At 32.9% G+C, this 20,316-nt stretch overlaps 1 protein-coding gene across 3 annotated transcripts in view; it reads left to right on the top strand.

Annotated features, from left to right (window-relative positions):
* Window positions 1-20,316, top strand: part of Fam172a (family with sequence similarity 172 member A) — a 487,402-nt gene that overhangs the window by 272,253 nt on the left and 194,833 nt on the right. For all 3 annotated transcript variants that reach the window (XM_047555170.1, XM_047555171.1, XM_047555169.1), the window contains one exon: window positions 3,946-4,065. In XM_047555170.1, coding sequence (XP_047411126.1) covers window positions 3,946-4,065 — 120 coding nt within the window. The remainder of the gene's footprint in view (window positions 1-3,945; window positions 4,066-20,316) is intronic.

The raw sequence follows: 20,316 nt of genomic DNA, 5'->3' as shown, positions 1-20,316 counted from the left end.
CAGTACTGTCCTTACCTTGCTCAGTGTTAATAGTCATGGTGTCAAACTATATGTGCTCTTTGAATTTTTTAGAACTTTTATTTCTGTCAAGCTTTCAGCTATTGCTTCTTACTCCTACACCTATTTGAAATAGCCCTTCTAATTTGCCTCTTGTAAATGTGTAGTGGATTTTACACCTTCATATCTAAAAATTCTAAAGACCATGCTCAGATGCTAATTCTCCCCATGAAGTCATCAATAATTAGAAGAGTATTTCTGACTTTCTGTTGTTCATATTTTTATTATAAAAAGCATTACTTTGTAGAAATATTGGATGGTTCAGAAAAGTGCGAAGAAGTTAAAAAAAGAAATATTCATAATCCTGCCATCCCCAAGTAGCATAACTGCTTTTAATAGTTTTGTTTACTTCTTTTGAAATGTATTTTTAAGCTATCTTACATAGTGAAAATTATACTACATATAAAATCAAATGAGCTGCATGCATTACATTTTAAATTCATTAAATAGGTAAATACTATTTCCTTAGACTGATAAACTGTAATTTATTTAAGTACTTCTCCACTATTGAATATTGAAGCTTCATTCAAATTTTTGCTCCTGCAAATGAAAAAGTGATGAATATCTTTGAGCATCAATTTTTTGCCACATTCCAGATTTGTAGAAACTAGACTCATTTTGGGGTTTACATATTCTTTTTTCTGATTTTTTAGAGGTATTCCATAGTATTTTGTCCACCTTATTGTCCATAACACTAACATTGTTTATTGTTATTGAGTGCCTATAGCATGCTTTGTATTTTTAGTTGGAATACAAAAAATAATCTGTCTTCAAGTTACTTATATTCAAAAGGAAGGAGAAATAACCTAACAGAGTAAAAATAAATGATGGAGGAACTTCGGATTGTATAGAGGGAAATGAGAGGAGGGGAAGGGGGCAGGAGGAAGGAAAGATGGTGGAATGAGACAAGCATCATTGTCCTATGTACATGTATGATTGCATGAATGGTGTAACTCTACATCGTGTGCAACCCGAGAAATGAAAAGTTGTTCTCCATTTGTGTACAATGAATCAAAATGCATTCTGCTGTCATGTATAACTAAATAGAACAAACAATAAAAAAATGAGACAAAGAAAAAACAATGAAATGGTATAGGATATATTTTGTAGTAGTTTTAAATGTGACATGATACTAATACAGGTCAATAGGTATAAATACTTTCCATGTGTTTCTTGTAAGATTTCATGGGTCAAGTTAAATCCTTGTCACTTCTGCACAAGATTCTAACCTCCAGTTAAGTTTACATTTTCCAGGAAGGCTGATAAGGTGGTGTTTTAGGTTGGGTTTCCCAGATTAATAGATTTTTGAAATGGAGATTTGCATGCAAGAAGTTCATTCAGGAGTTTTCTTAGGATTAGCACCAATAAGAAAGTAGGAGAAAAAAATAGAATTGGACAGAAGTTAGCAGTAGTCACAACAAAGGTCTCAGCTTAGAAAATGTAACTAGAAGGCCAGGTTTCCTTAGATAGTCCCAGTTTAGACCCATTCTACCAATACAATTACTGATAAGATTTTCTGTATTCTCCATTGTTTGTACAATAAATTCTGTGGTCATTCCACATATATCTACAGAAATGTGTTAAGTATGTGGTCATTTAAAAGAATAGCTGTAGAGAATACATTTCTATAACTGCCACCAGTCAAGAAATGGAGCCCTGGAAGCCACCAGCAGTCTATTTTCCAGTCACAGTTTTTTTCTTCCTCAGTGTTAACTACTATACTGACATTTATGATAACCATTTTCCTACTTTTTAAATTAATGAAATCTAAATTATCAAAGTCTAAAAATTGCTACTACTATTTATTTTGAATTATTATTCTTTCATATTATACACATACATCTTAGATATGGACAATTTCTTATTTATGCTACTAATATCATTGAGAATATATTTGTATTTTCATATGACTTCACGGTTGTAGGTAATCAACTTGAAGAGAAATGTTGGATTTTTACTATTAATTTATTACATTAATATTTAATGAGCAAGAAAACAAAGCTCTTAGCCTCAAAAATTTGATGATCTTAACAAGTAATCACAGTATAGATTCTTTACTTCACTGATGAGAAGCACACACAAGATGTTGTTAGAGAATGTTGTTGAACCTTGGGATGACATGAAGACTTCCTAGATACCTCACTTGAGGACCAAAGACAAATGAAAATTGTGCAAGTAGTTAAAGGTAGTAGATGAATTGAGGGTAGCACTCAGGGATCACTTCCCAATTAAAGGAGATAGTCCAGACAGAAGAAAAGTATGGCACAAATAGGTCATTGCAAGTTCTTCCTGCAACTGGTAAACAGAGAGTGTTCCCTGTAGTCTCTCAGAAGGCAGAGGATGTCTTTTAGTCACTGTATTTTGCAGGGCCATCGTGAGATATTGTTCAAGAGATAGATGGATACCAGATCATGAAGTGCCTTGAATGTCATACTGAGGAATTTGAATTTCATCCTGAAGACAATGAGAAAACGTTAGTAAGCAGGGAGTGACTAACTTGGCAACATGATCATATTTGCATTTTTGGAAAGGAATTTGGAAAAAAGGAATTCTCTCTACAGAGTTAAAGCAATCCTAGGAACAGAAAAACCAGGATAGAAATTGTTGTAGTCATTCACTTATGAAATTTTATGAGAAAAGTGGACAGATTGAAGAGAGACAGAATCAACAGGATTTTAACAGTTGATTAAGTGAGGATTTTGAGGGAGAAAGAAGTAAAAGATTATGCTCAAGTTTCAGCTGGACACAAGGAACAGACAATATCACAGGTTTGGAGAGTAAGTTTTAGTACAACGTTAAATTGGTCAAGTTAGAACTGTCTATAGGACTTCCAAAATGAAATGATCAGTAAGCAGTTGCCTTTGTGAAAGTGGAGAGAAATCTAGGGCAGAGATTGACATGGAACAATAGCTTAATAAGTTATTGTAAAATTTCTAAGTTAAAAAATGTAAGTTGTGTTGGTTGTAGAATATCCATGACATCATGACATCCTTAGGAAATTAATCTTTTACTTTTAAAGCATCTAAGAATTAGTTGTGCAAAACATTTTCATGATGTTTGGTTCTTAGCCATTTATTTTTTATCAGTATTATTTAGCTTTTTTATTTTATTGTTTTCACATTATTTAGGTTTTAACTTTAGCCATAATATGTATCAACAGTAGAAATAAATACAGCAAAGTGAAGTTACTATAGAATATTTAAAATTTTGAGCAATATATATATATATAGAGAGAGAGAGAGAGAGATAGATATAGATTTGTTAGGATTTAGCAAATTAGGAAAAATGTAAAAACCCCTGGGTTTATATATTTAAGTTTCTCACAGTTCTATAAATAAAATGTATATAGAAAATGCTTTTAGAAATAAGTATATGTTTTTAATAAATTCAATAGAAAGTATCCATTGTTCATTTTTTCCTTATTTTCAGCTTAGTTATTTAAAATCATATCAAATAATTTAGATATATGTGTAATATAAACATTTCCAGATACAAATATAGGAACATAGCTAAATTTTTAGTGTTATGTTCTTTGAATCATAAAATCACTGTAGCTGTCAGCTAACAATTCTAATGCTTTAAGACTTAGATACATTTTAATATCTCGGGTATACCTGGATTGTTTCCCTTAAAAATTAAGTTTATTTTAAATAATTTGTTTCAAAGTTAAGCTTAGCAGTAATTTACTAATAGTTTTAATGCTAATTTAGTAATTGGTATTTATTAATTTAAATTAATTTATTAATTTAAAATTTCCTTGTAGTTCTTATGTATTGTGATTGTTTTGAATATGCTATAACCATCTTATATGTATGTAAGCATATAGCAATTGTTGATTACCATGATAGTAATTAAAGATGGTATATAATATATTTGTTTTCTTTGTAGGAGAATGGTTCTCCTGAAGAACATGCAGTCTATGTCTGGGACCATTTCATAGCCCAGTCTGCAGCTGAGAATGTATTTTTTGTTGCTCACAGCTATGGAGGACTTGCTTTTGTTGAACTGGTAAGTGCACATTTAGTTGTATTTTTTTTTCCTTTTTTTTCTTGTAAACAAATGGGATACATGTTGTTTCTCTGTTTGTACATGGAGTAAAGGCATACCATTTGTGTAATCATAAATTTACACAGGGTAATGTTGTTTGATTCATTCTGTTATTTTTTCCCTTCCCCCCCACCCCTCCCAATCCTCTTTTCCCTCTACACAGTCCTTCCTCCCTCCATTCTTGCCACCCTCCCTAACCCTAACCCTAACCCTAACACTAACCCCTCCCACCCCCCATTATGTGTCATCATCCGCTTATCAGCAAGATCATTCGTCCTTTGGTTTTTTGAGATTTGACTTATCTCACTTAGCATGATATTCTCCGTTTTCATCCATTTGCCTGCAAATGCCCTAATTTTATCATTTTTATGGCTAATATTCCATTGTATATATATACCACTGTTTCTTTATCCATTCATCAATTGAAGGACATCTAGGTTGGTTCCACAATCTGGCTATTGTGAATTGAGCAGCTATGAACATTGATGTGGCTGTATCTCTGTAGTATGCGGATTTTAAGTCCTTTGGGTATAGGCCAAGGAGTGGGATAGCTGGGTCAAATGGTGGGTCCATTCCAAGCTTTCTGAGGAATCTCCATACTGCTTTCCAGAGTGGCTGCACTAATTTGCAACCCCACCAGCAATGTATGAGTGTACCTTTTTCCCCACATCCTTGCCAACACTTATTGTTGCTTGTGTTCTTGATAATCACCATTGTAATTGGGGTGAGATGGAATCTTAGGGTAGTTTTGATTTGCATTTCTCTTATTACTAGAGATGTTGAACATTTTTTCATATATCTGTTGATTGCTTGTAGATCTTCTTCTTTGAAGTCTCTGATCATTTCCTTAGCCCATTTGTTGATTGGATTATTTGTATTCTTGGAGTAGAGTTTTTTGAGTTCTTTATATATTCTGGAAATTAGTGCTCTATCTGAAGTATGAGTGGCAAAGATATTCTCCCACTCTGTTGGCTCTCTCTTCACATTACTGATAGTTTCCTTTGCTGAGAGAAAGCTTTTTAGTTTGAATCTATCCCAGTTGTTGTAGTTGTATTTTTAATTGCCAATATCCTTACAGTTTTATCCCCTCTATTCCCTTTTTTTGATATTATTACTTTAACTTATTATATAAAGGATGACAATAGATATCTGGAGTAAATAATTTTGTGGTATTTATGAAGAGTATACTAGTTTAAGATAACAGAGATTTTAGTTCTAACCAGAAATCTCTCTGCCTATTCCTTATTTACATATATTTTAAAATTTCTATATTGTAGTCCCAGTTTCTGTACATTTCACATTTATATTTCCTGTTTCTTTACGTATACCACTGATGCTTATATTTTCTGTAAAGTGTATTAAACTGGGAATATCTTGATAATTTTTCACTGACATTTTATCTCTATTATTTAGTACTTGGTATTTGGTCAGAATTTATATAATTAGTTCTAAGACTACCAGAAAGATTCCATTAATATGCTTCTAACTAGAATGCATTGCTTGGCCCTACATTTCAAAATAATTTGTATTTCAAAATAATTGGACTTTTGGAGTTCATATGTAAAATTATGTGTACATGATAGAAAAAAGCTTCCAAAATTTCTGAATTATCTTTATTATATGCAGTATTACAAATAGCACAATCTAATGCCAGTGTGGCAGTTGTTATATAACCAATACTAAAGATGCACTAATGAAGAATTAGTACCTCTATGTTTATACTCCCTTGTCACCAGAAGATACCATCTCTGTAATAAAATGATTCATTTGATAAAAGTACACTTGATAATTTTAAATCCAAATAGATTAAAGTGAACATTAAAAGCAGGCACAATATCAATCGTCTGATTTTTGTGTTTCTAGACTTTGGTGAGTATTTCTATATGTTTTGGAAACTAAATATATTCCCATTGTTTTTTCAACTGCCTTATGCATTATTGTTTCCATACATGATTTAGATATAAACCGATGGTGATTTCTGACACCTGAGAATACTTTAGCCAACCTAAATCTACAAAGTCTTATGCTATTTTAAGATCAATAAATAAATCACTTATTTCTTTAATTTATTTCCATTTTTTGAGATTATTTTCAAGTACTTTTACTGTGCTAAATTTATTTATTCATACTTAACAGATATCTTAAGCTAGCTCTTTAGCACATTAATGTGGTATATTTTTAAAAATATGAATGTTGTTTTTCAAATAATTCCTTCCAACCACTACAGATATATAACTACACAGACATAGATGCAGATAGCTTATTTTTTCTCTATAAGCCATTAAACTACTTAAAATATAAACTTTTTTGACTTTAAGAATGACTTAAAATGTGTGAGGACCTGAAACTTAATCAAATTTCAGTTTTCTGTAAGAAATTCCCTTTTCTTTTTCTGCATTCAGTTTATAAAGCCTTTATCATACCAAATTTGAAATTTAAGTGAATTTTGGACCATTTTAAAAATGAACTTAAGATGCCAGGGTTGACAGATGACCATTATGTCAGTCCTGTTTTGCCTGTCCTTCTTGTCACACACTGGTGGATATTTCTCCACTTTTGTTCCACTTTAATATAAAGCACACAGATGTTTCAGAACAAGACTTGACTTCTGACCTTGAGGCTATTAGGGTCAGGGTCCTCAGGGCCTGTGAAATTATCACAAGCTGAGCTAAAGTTTTTCTCCATCACAGGAAGTAACCAGTAAGTAAGAAGTTAAAAAGGAGCTTTGTCAGAGAGACAAGATGGTCTCAGTAAGGGTCAGCTTCTGTAGTCTGCTATCTCTGCAGGAGGCACATGCTTGGGAGGAGGAATATAATATAACCACTGGCACATCACATATCTGTCAGGCAACACCAGGGCTGAGAAGTCTATTTAATGTAATATACCTTGTTTAGGTTTTAAAATATGAATGGCAATTATCTCAACTTCGTATATATGCTACTTTTTGAGAAATAACCGATTGTGGTATGTAATAGAGGTATACCGATGGTGGCAACTGAAGAAATAGTGCTTTCTGACCTAATAAAATGGATTCCTCTACGCAAATAACATAGTACACTGATGAGTTTAACCTTGATATTTTACAAACTCGAATATATTTAAGTTCATTATGTTTCTTTTTCAAAAGGCTTTTTAAAAGCATTGTTAAAGAAAACAAACATGGAAATTATTTTAAACCTTTTGATTTTGCTAAAACGAAATAATTTTCTTTCATATTCTAATCTTAGGGAAAAGTCATGGTGTTTAAAATGTTCACAAATATTTATTCTCTCTGGATTTTTCAATACAATATATGAAATTGTTTTACACATGTTCAAAATTTAATATAGCTTTACAAGAAAGCAAATTGTGTAGATTAATATATAAATCATAAATTATTAATTAGTTTTTCTCAATAGTGCATTATATATATCATACATCAAATACTTTGGATTCCAGTAAGTATAATTTTTTTCTTTGTTTTTTCAGTGCTAGGGATCGAACTCAGGACCTTGTGCATGCAAAGCAAGTGCTCAGCTACTAAGCTACACTCCCAGCCCCTAAATTTTTTAAATTGTCCTATAATTTTACTACTGAAAAGAGGTGTGTTCTCTGTCTCTCACACACACATAAACACACTCGGACTTTATAGCATTACGTTTGAGTGCATTTTTCTACCACTTGTTTTATACCTGCTAAAATTAGTAATCAATTAGAATTCACATACCAGATTCATTTGGAAGACATCTACATAAATAAGTTCACTGGCATTATTTTTTGTTTGTTTGTTGTTGTTGTTTGTTTTTTACTATGCTAAAGATCAGACCCAGGGCTTTACACATGGTAGGCAGGCATTTTGACATTGAGCTGCATCCTAGCCCTTCTTTAAATTTTTATTTTGAGACAGGGTCTCACTAAGTTGCCCAGACTGACTGCTAACTTTTGATCCTCCTGCCTCAGCCTTCTGAGTAGCTATGATTATAGGCATGCACCATCGTGCCTGGCTCACATTTTTATTTAGGTCATGAATGTCAGGAAAATTTATTTTAATGTAAACGGTGTGACAAGTACAGTTTCACCAATAAATGCAATTACTTTTAGTACTTATTGTTTGAATAACAGGTACCAGTAAGAATTCAGGATGAAATGTATCTTGACATTCACTAAATGAAAACTGTGTGTAATTGTTGGTTAAAATTAAATGTGCTGCTAATAGATATCTGAAGATAAATTACTTTTAAATTTTAGAGCACAAAATTATAGAGCTTTCATATTGTGTTAGTTATTGTTTGTGAAAACTGAGAACATTGATTTTTTTCCTACATTAAAATGTTGACTTTCTCCTGAAAAATATATTATTTTCAGAACTAATGCTCATTTTATGGTAGTAAATTTGAACTCTTACTTGGTCTAATTTCATGAAAACAATGTACAGTTTATAAGAAAAATTACACTTAAAACACGCCTTTCTGTCTTTTTGCTTTCATCATGTAGTAACAATTCACATTTCTAATTTGCTAAATTTTCTGTGATTCTAGTAAAAATAGGTATTGATAAGACTGTTCCTGTATCTATCCTAGCATTCAGTAATTAAAAATGTATTTATTTTATGAATTGATAGTGAATGTTTGAAAGTAACTACCTTTCTTTTACCTCTTCTGTATATTTAAAGTATCACCAATATTTACAGTTATTAAACCATCATTTATAAAGTCTTTAATTTCTGTCTTAGAAAATTTATTTTAGAAAATTTATTTATTTGTTAGAATTAATAATCATAATCAGAATGCCCCTACCAGATTTATTTAGAAGACATCTACAAATAATGGAGCTTATTTTTATCTTATTAGTTGTTAAAACGTAAGGCTGTTTTTAAAAATTAACTGTCATTTTAACACAAGGCAATATTTGACCTTTTTCATTACTTCTTCTCCAGCCATTTTGATAAAGTGATTCATTGCTTCTATTACTAGCCATTTCAGAGTGTTTTGTTCTTGTCTTTGCAGGCAATGATCAGATTGGCAAAATCAAGTAACCTTAAATTTGTCTTTTTTTCAAAATAAACTGGCTTTCCTTATCAGTGCCCAGTTATCAATCTCAACTCACCTTACCATCCCTGTTTGCAGTGCTCAATAAATCAATCTGCATTCGGATTTCATTCCTTAAATAAATGTGCTCATATTTTTTATAAAACATATTAAATATTGTATTACATATGTTTCAGTAGTTTATTGAATACTCTCAATATAAAAAAAATCATTTTCTTTATTATTTGTATTTCCTTTTCCATGTTATTAGTGGTATGTTCACAACTACCATTAAAAACATCACTTAGAAATGTGTGAAAACAGCTCCTTTTGAAAGTGTCTCTACCCACTTTTGATTTTGGTTTCTCCATGCTTGTCAGCACTTGATTGGCACCTCACTTGCATGTGAATTAAGGAATGAGAGGAACTCTATTTTCTGCCATTGTTCCATGCTGGGCTCCCTGGCCTCTAGGCAGCCTAAGCTGCCCTTGAGCAGCTGATAGAGGACTAGTTTTTGGACATAACTGTGTGAGGACACTCAACCTCAGTCTACTTTCAGTAGATCTTTTTAAATTGCCTAGAGCATAATTTAGATTTACACTGAATAAAAGGTAGAATAAAACTAAAATCTTCTTTTACTGTTAGGCACATCAGCTAACTGACCTTAAGGAAGTATTTTATTTTGTCCACAAAGAACAAAGTAAATTGGGCATTTGTAAGATGTCTGCTTAATATGATCAATGGGAATAGCTAAAAGTTGGAGTGCTAGGAATCAAGAATTGAGGGGAGGTAAAATGAGAAGATAAACCAGAGAAATATTGAGTCAAAATAGTATCAAAGTAATTCAGGCTGAAAAAGACTCTTACAAACCTACTTTAAAGTATAGGTTAAAAAAAAAAATCTGTAAAAGTAAGGTGTCATTGCAATGAAACCACAAAAATCGTTCTACTTAGATTTTTTTTTTTTTTGTCTATCTTGACTTGTCCAAATGATCTAGAAACAACTTAAGAACAGATCAAATATTGTTCCCAAATTTGAGACCACAAGATATTACAATATAAATAGTTGAATATCTGTACCATTACTTCATCAGAGAGTTTAAGCCTTAAAATAACTTTTATTAATAAATGTATTAATTTTCCCTCTTCTCCATTTAAATATTGATTGATTTGGAAATTCTGCCTGATCAATTCTCTCACATAGTGCTATTCTTTTTACTCTGGTATATGTTTCTTATAATCTTCAACTCATTCTTTTAAGTACTGAGTTTCAATAAAAGGAAAACTATTAAACTAAATTATATCTTCACAATATGATATGGCAGTCGATGGAATAAGCCTAGAAGACCTTCCATTTCATTTCAACCAATTATTTAATGTTAACTTTAATCTAATAGTTAGCTTATTTTGGCATGTTTTCATTTTTTAAACTTTTTTAGATAAAACTTACATATCTGTATTGAGATATAATAGGGAATTTTTGAGGCTTATTGAGATATAATTCATATACCATAAACTTCATCCTTCAAAGTGTATAATCCAATGGTTTTAGCATATTCACAAAGTTATAAAACCATGACCCATGTCTAGTGTACCCAAATTTGAGAATACTAGATATTTCAAAATGAGTCATCTTAAATATATGCCTTAAGAATTTGTTTCTGTTAATTTTTCTAGATTGTATAAGGATCAGTTTAATTTTTTGAATCTAGATATTCTGTTTTCCCAGAACTATTTGTTGAAAAAGACTATTATTTCCCTTCTGATTTGTCTTAGCACCCTTGTCAAATCAGCTAAATATAAATGAAGGGTGTTTTTTTGAATTCTGAATTCTATTGGTACATATGCCTGTCCTCATGTCAGTGCCACATTAACTTGCTTATTATAATTTTGTAGTGGGTTTTAAAATTAGAAAGTGATTCAATTTTGTTCTTTTCAAGTTTGCTCAAGGCCTCTTGCATTTCCATATGAATTTGAGAACAATTTGTTAATTTCTATAACAAAGAGAAGGAACATGTATTTTGATTGGAATTGATTAAATTTGTAGGTCAGTTTGGGGGTTTTGCTCTTAATCATATTATCTTTTCAATCCATGAACATGGGTTTTTTTTTTCCCATTTATTTAGGTCTTTTCAAAAATGCTTTGTAGGGGCTGGGGTTGTGGCTTAGTGGTAGAGCACTTACTTAGCATGCGTGAGGCACTGGGTTTGATTCTCAGCACCACATTAAAAAATAAAGATGTTGTGTCCAACTACAACTAAAATATTTTTTTAAATGCTTTGTAGTTTTTAGTAGACATCTTACAGTATTTTTGTGTGAAATTGATCCCTAAGTATTTTTTTAAATATTTTTTTTAGTTGTCAATGTACCTTTATTTTATTTATTTATATGCGATGCTGCAAATCAAGCCCAATGACTCACACATGCTAAGCAAGCACTCTACCACTGAGCTACAACCCCAGCCCCCTAAGCATTTTTTTGTTATTCTATGTGAAATTGTTTTCTTAATTTCATTTTCAGATTGTTCATTACTAGTATATAGAAAAATGATTGATCTTATAAATTGATCATGTATCCTATAACCTGAATTCATTTATTAGTTCAAAGAGTTTTATTTATGGATCCCTTAGAATTTTCTACATTCAAGACTATATCATTTATGAATATAAATATTTTACATATTCCTTTCAAATCTGGATGCTATTTATTTATTAATTTTTGCCTAATTTGCCCTGACTAGAAGGATTGGATGAAAGTTGGCTAGAGTGAACATTCTTGTTTCTGCTCTTAAGGGGAAAACATGCAGTGTTTCACCATTATGTATGATGTTGGCTGTGATTTTTTCTCAATATGTGATGTATTATTTCCCATAAGATACTGGTGTGCTTATAATGCTTCAGTTTCCCCAAGATCAGATTATTGAGAAGGCTTCTGAAATGGAGAAAAACTTCACTAATCTTTAATAATGATCTTTTTGTAAAAAAATGATCCACACTGTTCCACTGGAATACCTTCAAAAGAGATTTTTTTTCTATACCCACATAGTCTATATCCAGTCCTTAATGCCCTCTCTGCATCTGAATAGCTGAGAGATTGGCCAACTGTATCTCTCTGTTCAATAAAGACAACCAGGAAAACAAAGAACCTGGCAAGATTAGCATAATTACTCATTAAGGAGAATTCAGAGAAATTGAAATATTACTTTTGTTAAATGTAAATCTTTACATAAGAAGTATTTGTTTTATAGAAAATCTTGATGCGATTTTGTACTCTACTGCAAATGTGAGAGTGTGACTGACTTTTGTAAACCTTTTCTAAGCAATGTAGAAAAATATTTTAATCAATTAATGACCTGTTTTTACTGTTATAGCCTTATGATAATCACTTGTAAGCTCTCCCACAAATAAAAATTCCCAACTATATTAAGTCCTATGATTTGATATCTCACATTAAAAAATACTTTGAGAACAAAACATTTTATAATCAAAGCCATTTAACTTCTATCTTAGAAGTTGGCACCCTCCTTATTAAATAATTTACTCAAATCAACTCAGGAGAGCTAGGTAGACTCAGACTCAAAGCATACTGGATCCGAGCTTGTGGGAATGAAAATGGAAACCAGATGTAGGCAAAGATCTCATTTCTAGAGTTCAGAATGGTTTCAGGAGGAGCAAATTCAGCTACAGAGGCTGACTTTGGAGGGAATAGCAGGTAAGCTGTTACTAGTTAGGTATCTATATAATTTGGTAATTGAAGTTTGAATAGGAGGTGTAATCTGGTTACAAGGAACTGAAAATTTAGGCATTTGGTGGTAAGTGAGCAAACAATGTGGTAGTTGGTTCTAAAAGGATATCTTCTCCCATCGTACCTCACCTCACTACCTTATAAGAAAAGAAGAAAAAATAGTAGGCTCTGGCACCAGGGAAGGATAACAAAGTAGATATAAAGCTTTATCCCTTTATCTATCAGTTCTGAAGTGGAATCCTTTTCAAAGCAAGAAAGAGTCAATAGGAGTAGTAGACATAAAAATCAGGAGCATTTGGAGCAATCAATCAGGGAAGCATTCCAATTATGTGACTTAGGTCAGAATGGAATGGAGTAGAATACTGCATGACATTCCTATACCTAAGGCTTATTCTTGATACACTCCTTATCTGGTTTCTGTGGTAATAAAGGTGGGAAGGAAGAGCTCTTTTTTCCTTCTTTGGTGGCCAAGATGATCACATTATGGATCCAAAACTTTCTTGGGCCTCAAAGACTCTTAAAGCAATACTTAGCCAAGTGCTGCAGAGCACACCTGTAATCCCAGTGGCTTGGGAGTCAGGCAGCAATTTAGAAAGGCCCTCAGCAACTTAGTGAGATCCTGTCCCAAATAAAAAGGGCTGGGAATGTGGCTTAGTGGTTAAGCACCCCTGGGTTCAATCACTAGTGCCTAAAAATAAAGCAAAACAGACAAACAAAAAGCAATATTATTCTAGGCCTCTATACACTTTATAATTAGAGACTTTTAAACTCCTGTACATATCAATGTTCTCTCACCTCAAATTTTTTGTTATTGGTTTTCAACACTTTTTTTGTTTTGTTTTGTTTTGGTGCTAGGGATTTAACCCAGAGCCTGAAGATGCTAATGTGTTCTATCACTGAGCTATACACAACCCTTCAACACTGTTTTCATTAAATCAGTTTAGGTCACAATAAAGCCACTTCAACCACAAAAGTTCAACTTTGTAGAAATTATTTCTTGGAATTAAGATTGAATATTATGCCCTCAAGACAAGAAATGATTTGCAAAATTGCTATTAAAGATATTCATTTACTTATTTGATTGAACATGCCCACTCTGTACAAGTACTGTGGAAACATTAAAATACATGCTTCCTTGACCTCAAGAAAGTTAAAGTCTAAACAGGAAATATATTTAAACAAAAATATTAAGATAGAAGAGTAATTGTGAAATGGAATAACACCAAAAAGAAGTCATTATGTTAACTTCCCCAGTATAAAAATTCATAAAGCAAATTTGTCTTGGAGTTAAGTAACAAAAATAATTGTTTCTGTTAATGAATTGATATGTACTTTTTGTCAGAACTATATAATATATTTTGGTTTTTGTCTTCTAAAAACCCAGGGCCATGGTTATTTTTCCATTTCAGTGATTATTCTCAACCTCAGTATCTTGTTCAGTGTCCTCCTTCATAGCTGTCTTTTGCTTGAAGTCACCTGAGAATTCTGTTTTTAACTGAGAGATAATAACAAATCCATTATTTTTGTTGATTTTTACCATGCTTCCCAGCTTGGCTAGATATGTAATAAATATATACTCAATAAATAGCTGTTGATCCTAAATTTATATACAGGTAATTTTCACAACCAGATCTCAGATGATGCTATATTGGATCATAATGAAGAAAGTAGAACCTGAGCTTTCATATAGAGCCATAGGATTGAATAAACAAGATGAACAAGGAAGCAAAGTTTATCACTTAAAATTTAGAAATGGGGATATTAAAGTTAGTATCCTTTAATACAAAAGAGTTTCAGTCTTTGGCCCTGAAAGTTTGGACACTTGGGAGAACTATTAGTGGAAAGAAGTTATTGAAATCTCTTTATCAGGGGAAGTAGCCAAACCTAACCCTAACCCCAAATTTAGTTAGATTTTCTATGATTAAATTAAATAAGTTAAATTTTATATCTTCTAGAAATGAATTTTCCTATTTAAGTACTTATTAGTCATCTCTGTTTAGGCTGCTGTAACAAAAATACTATAGACTGTGGCTTAAACAACAAACATGAAGGTGCCAACAGATCCTATCTCTGTTTAAAGCTCTTTTTGTTGTGTAGATAGTCACCTTCTTGCTGTATGCTCACATGGCAGGAGTAAGGCTGGTTATCTAGTCTCTTCCTCTTCTTGTAAGAACACTAATTCCATCATACTTGAATATCATGACTTTATTTTAACCCTAAGGTGTGTTGTGGGGGATTGGGGGGGGGGGGTCCTACTTTCTGGTACTATTACATTAGGGCTAGGGTTTCAACATATGTATTGGGGGAAACACAAATATGCAATCCATAACTTACCACTTCATGTGTATACATTCATTCCATCCCAACAGCCCCAGAAGTCTTAATTTGTCCCTGCAGTACCTCAGTCTAAAGTTCAGAATCTCATCTAATTATCTAAATTAAATATAGTGAGACTCAAAGTATGATTCATTCTGTGGTAAAATTCCTTTCTAGCTGTGAACCTGTGAAAGTAAACAAGTTATATGCTTCCAAAATACAATGTTGGATCAGCTTAGGATAGATATTCCCATTCCAAAGGGAGAAATAGAAGAAAAGAAATGGGTGATAGGTCCCCAGTAAGTCCAAAATTTGTTGTGATCCTAAGACACAGGCACAATCTGTGGCTGCATGCTCTGACCTCCAGGCCCACTGGGATGGCAATGTTACTTGCAAGGTATTCTCATGCCTCAGCTATCTGCTTCTACGTCTCTAGCAAGCAGAGTTACTGCTCCCATGATTTCTGTTGGAGACCATTTGTCATAGTAAAACCTTGATGGTCTCTAATTTGCCTTCAAAGTCATTTTTTCCTTTTCTTGAAGATAGTGCAACTTCGCATCTAAACAGATTTATTATGATAGCCTGTAGAATGTAAGAAGTCTGACAGTCTTCCTTCTCCTATCTTTTCCTTCCTTCTTCCTCCTATCTCCTCCTTCAGTTCAAACTGGATGTGTTCTTGCTGGAGCAACTAATTAAATCATGGTTTATGCCCATACTACTCTCCTTATCTAATGTTTTCTCAGCCACACTTTTAGTGCTCTTTTTAGAACATCTTTCTCATTTTTTGAATAATGGGTAAACTGAGAATTTTCCAAGTCTGTAAGCTCTACATTCTTTTTACTTAACAATGCCTTCTTCATTTCTCTTCTTCTCTCATTTCACTATACAGTCAGGCATACCCAAACTAATCCTCCAAAACTTAGAAATCTCCTCAGTTCAGCACCCAATTTCTTTGCTCACTACCCCATTTTTTTGCTCACAAGTTCTACTTTACACAAAACACTAGAACACAAACACAGTTCAGCCAAGTTCCTTGCCACTTTATCTCAAAGATTGCTTTTCCTTTAATTGTCCAATAACATGTTCCTCATTTCCATTTGAGACCTCATCAGACTTGCCTTTAACCATATTTCTATCAACATTTGTACAAGATTATATAGGCATTTTCTGAGAAGCTGGAAACTTTGTTTACAGCTCACTTTTCTGTCTGAGCTTTCACCAGTATGGCCTTTAAGTATTGGGAACATTGTCATTTGTAGTATACACTTACAAACTCTTCTGGCACTTGAATTGTGTATACTTGAATTGTGTAAACAATTCAAGTGCCACTTTTTCACTTTTAGCTGTTTCTTATAGTAGCACCCCACTTATCGATACCAATTTCTGTTACTCAGTTTGGTCTGCTATGTTAGAAGTACCATAGTCTGGGTGACTTCAGTAACATTTATTTCTCACAGTTCTAGAACTTCCTAGTCCTCCATCAGGGTCTTTGCATGATCAAGTTCTGGTGAGGACCTTCCTTGTTTGCACCTGGCCATTTTGTTAGGTTTTCAAGTCATGGGGTAGGGGAGACCTAGTCTCTCCCTCTTCTTATAAGGATACTAATTCCATCATAGGGGGCTGTCCCCTCATGATGTCATCTAAACCTGATTTCTTCCCAAAGGTCTGATTTCCTAATTCCATCTGATTGGGAGGTTTAATATAGGAATTTGTAGGCAAGGGAGAACACCAACATGAAATCTATAAGATTAGTGTATTCAGATTTCTTCTTAGTTTTCCATACCTCACATGAATTTTCATCTTTAAAAAAGGTTTATTAAACAACATTAGGGTGCAAATACAAGTATGCTATTCCAGCATATCAGTGACAATTTTATAATTGAATTAAGCAATTAAAAAGTATTCTCACTCTTAATGTGACTAGTTTATGCCTAAATATTTGTCTATCTTGATGTTTAACTTCTAATCTCTTCTCTGTAAATTTCTTTACTCTATTGAACAGATATCTTTATTAGAAGAAAAATCTGAAGCTTATCTTTCAAAAGGAGTGCCACTGGACAGAAAGATAAAACAAATTTAATTTTCTCTGACGATACAAACTTCCAATTTTGGCTTTTTTTGTGTGTGTGTTCTACTCAATGTTCTTTTTTTTAAATTCATTTTTATTGTAAACAAATGGGATACATCTTATTTCTCTGTTTGTACACGAAGTAGAGGCATACCATTTTTGTAATCATACATTTACCTCGGGTAATAGTTTTTGATTCATTGTTATTTTTTTTATTCCCTCCCCACCCCTCCCACCCCTCTTTTCCCTTTATACAGTTCCTCCTTCCTCCATTCTTGCTCCCCTCCCACCTCCCATTATGTATCATCATCCACTTATCAGTGAGATCATTCATCCTTTAGTTTTTTGAGATTGGCTTATCTCACTTAGCATGATATTCTCCAGTTTCATCCATTTGCCTGCAAATGCCATAATTTTATTATTCTTATGGTTGAGTAATATTCCATTGTATATGTATACCACAGTTTCTTTATCCATTCATCTGTTGAAGAGCATCTAGGTTGGTTCCACAATCTGGCTATTGTGAATTGAGCAGCTATAACATTGTTGTGTCTGTATCTCTGTAGTATGCTGATTTTAAGTCCTTTGGGTATAGGCCAACGAGTGGGATAGCTGGGTCAAATGGTGGTTGCATTCTAAGTTTTCTGAAGAATCTCCACACTGCTTTCCAGAGTGGCTGCACTAATTTGCAGCCCCACCAGCAATGTGTGAGTGTACCTTTTTCCCCACATCCTCGCCAACACCTATTGTTGCTTGTATTCTTGATAATTGCCATTCTAATTGGGGTGAGATGGAATCTTAGGGTAGTTTTGATTTGCATTTCTCTTATTACTAAAGATGTTGAACATTTTTTCATATATCTGTTGATTGCTTGTAGATCTTCTGTGAAGTGTCTGTTCATTTCCTTATCCCATTTGTTGATTGGGTTATTTGTATTCTTCGATAGATGCATAAAAAGCATTTGATAAAATACAGAATCCCTTCATGCTCAAAACACTAGAAAAAATAGGGATAGTGGGAACATTCCTTAACATTGTAAAGGCCATCTATGCTAAGCCCATGGCCAGTATCATTCTAAATGGTGAAAAACTGAAAGCATTCCCCCTAAAAACTGGAACAAGGCAGGGATGCCCTCTTTCACCACTTCTATTCAACATTGTCCTCGAAACTCTAGTCAGAGCAATTAGACAGACCAAGGAAATTAAAGGGATATTAATAGGAAAAGAAGAACTCAAACTATCCCTATTTGCTGATGACATAATTATATATTTAGAGGAACCAGGAAATTTCACCAGAAAACTTTCAGAACTCATAAGTGAATTCAGTAAAGTAGCAGGATATAAGATCAATGCTCATAAATTCAATGCATTTTTATACATAAGTGATGAATCTTCAGAAAGAGAATTTAGGAAAACTACCCCATTCACAATAACTTCGAAAAAAATAAAATACTTGGGAATCAATCTAACAAAAGAGGTGAAAGACATCTCTAATGAGAACTACAGAACAAACACTAAAGAAAGAAATTAAAGAAAACCTTAGAAGATGGAAAGATCTCCCATGTTCTTGGATAGGCAGAACTAATATTGTCAAAATGGCCATACTACCAAAAGTACTATACAGATTCAATGCAAATTCCAATTAAAATTCCAATGACATACCTTACAGAAATAGAACAAGCAATCATGAAATTCATCTGGAAGAATAAGAAACCCAGAATAGCTAAAGCAATCCTTAGCAGGAAGAGTGAAGCAGTGGGTATCGCAATACCAGACCTTCAACTATACTACAAAGCAATAGTAACAAAAACGGCAATGTATTGGCACCAAAATAGACAGGTGGATCAATGGTACAGAATAGAGGACACGGACACAAACCCAAATAAATACAATTTTCTCATACTAGACAAAGGTGTCAAAAATATGCAATGGAGAAAAGATAGCCTCTTCAACAAATGGTGTCAAAAATATGCAATGGAGAAAAGATAGCCTCTTCCAGTGCTGGGAAAACTGGAAATCCATATGCAGCAGAATGAAACTAAACCCCTATTTCTCACCCTGCACAAAAATCAACTCAAAATGGATCAAGGATCTTGAAATCAGACCAGAGACCCTGCATCTTATAGAAGAAAAAGTGGGTCCAAATCTTCAACATGTCGGCTTAGGATCAGACTTCCTTAACAGGACTCCCATAGCACAAGAAATAAAAGCAAGAATCAATAACTGGGATAGATTCAAACTAAGTAGCTTTCTCTCAGCAAAGGAAACTATCAGCAATGCGAAGAGAGAACCTACAGAGTGGGAGAAAATCTTTGCCACTCATACTTCAGATAGAGTACTAATTTCCAATTTTGGCTTCTTTGCCGTTATAAGGTATCAAGTAATGCTTTATTGTTGTAAAGGTTGATTTTCTTTAAGTTTCTAACAGCTTATCTGCCATGACAAAGAAGCCTTGACTTTCTCTGTAAAGTGATGCCCAATAAATTGTAAGAGTAAAATAATGTACATTAATGGCCTACATATTGCCTTTATTGTATTATTGTTCATCTTACCCCAGAAAAATTTCTAGTTGTAATAACATTAATAGTGTAATGAAAGTTGCTACCTCTATTATAGGTTCAGCCTCAAATCTTCAGTTCTCCCTATTATACATTTTAGGGCATCTATCCAAATATATATTTATATTATATCTAAACATCAAATACGTAGTAATATATTAGATATCTCTAACATATTTTACTTTCCTACATTCATATGTGAATATACCACCAGTGAAATTCTACATTGTGTAGAATGGAATCCTAATTAGAATAAGTTATACGCCATGTATGTACAATATGTCAAAGTACACTCTACTATTATATATATCTAAAAAGAACAAAATTTTTAAAAAGTAAAACAAAATACAAATTTTAATTTTTGGTAACATTTGCATTTTCTCTAAGATCTTTTACCAGGTTCTTAGAACAGATACCTTCTTATTTAATGGCTGTGTTAAGAGTCTTTCTCACTCTTGTGGATCTCTGTCATTGCTGTCATTATGGAATCCATATTATCTGGCAGCCAGCCATAATGTCCTA

The sequence above is a fragment of the Sciurus carolinensis genome, chromosome 6 (genome assembly GCF_902686445.1).
Source record: "Sciurus carolinensis chromosome 6, mSciCar1.2, whole genome shotgun sequence".
NCBI classification, from domain to species: Eukaryota; Metazoa; Chordata; class Mammalia; order Rodentia; family Sciuridae; genus Sciurus; species Sciurus carolinensis.
This window is presented reverse-complemented; position numbering and strand designations above follow the sequence as displayed.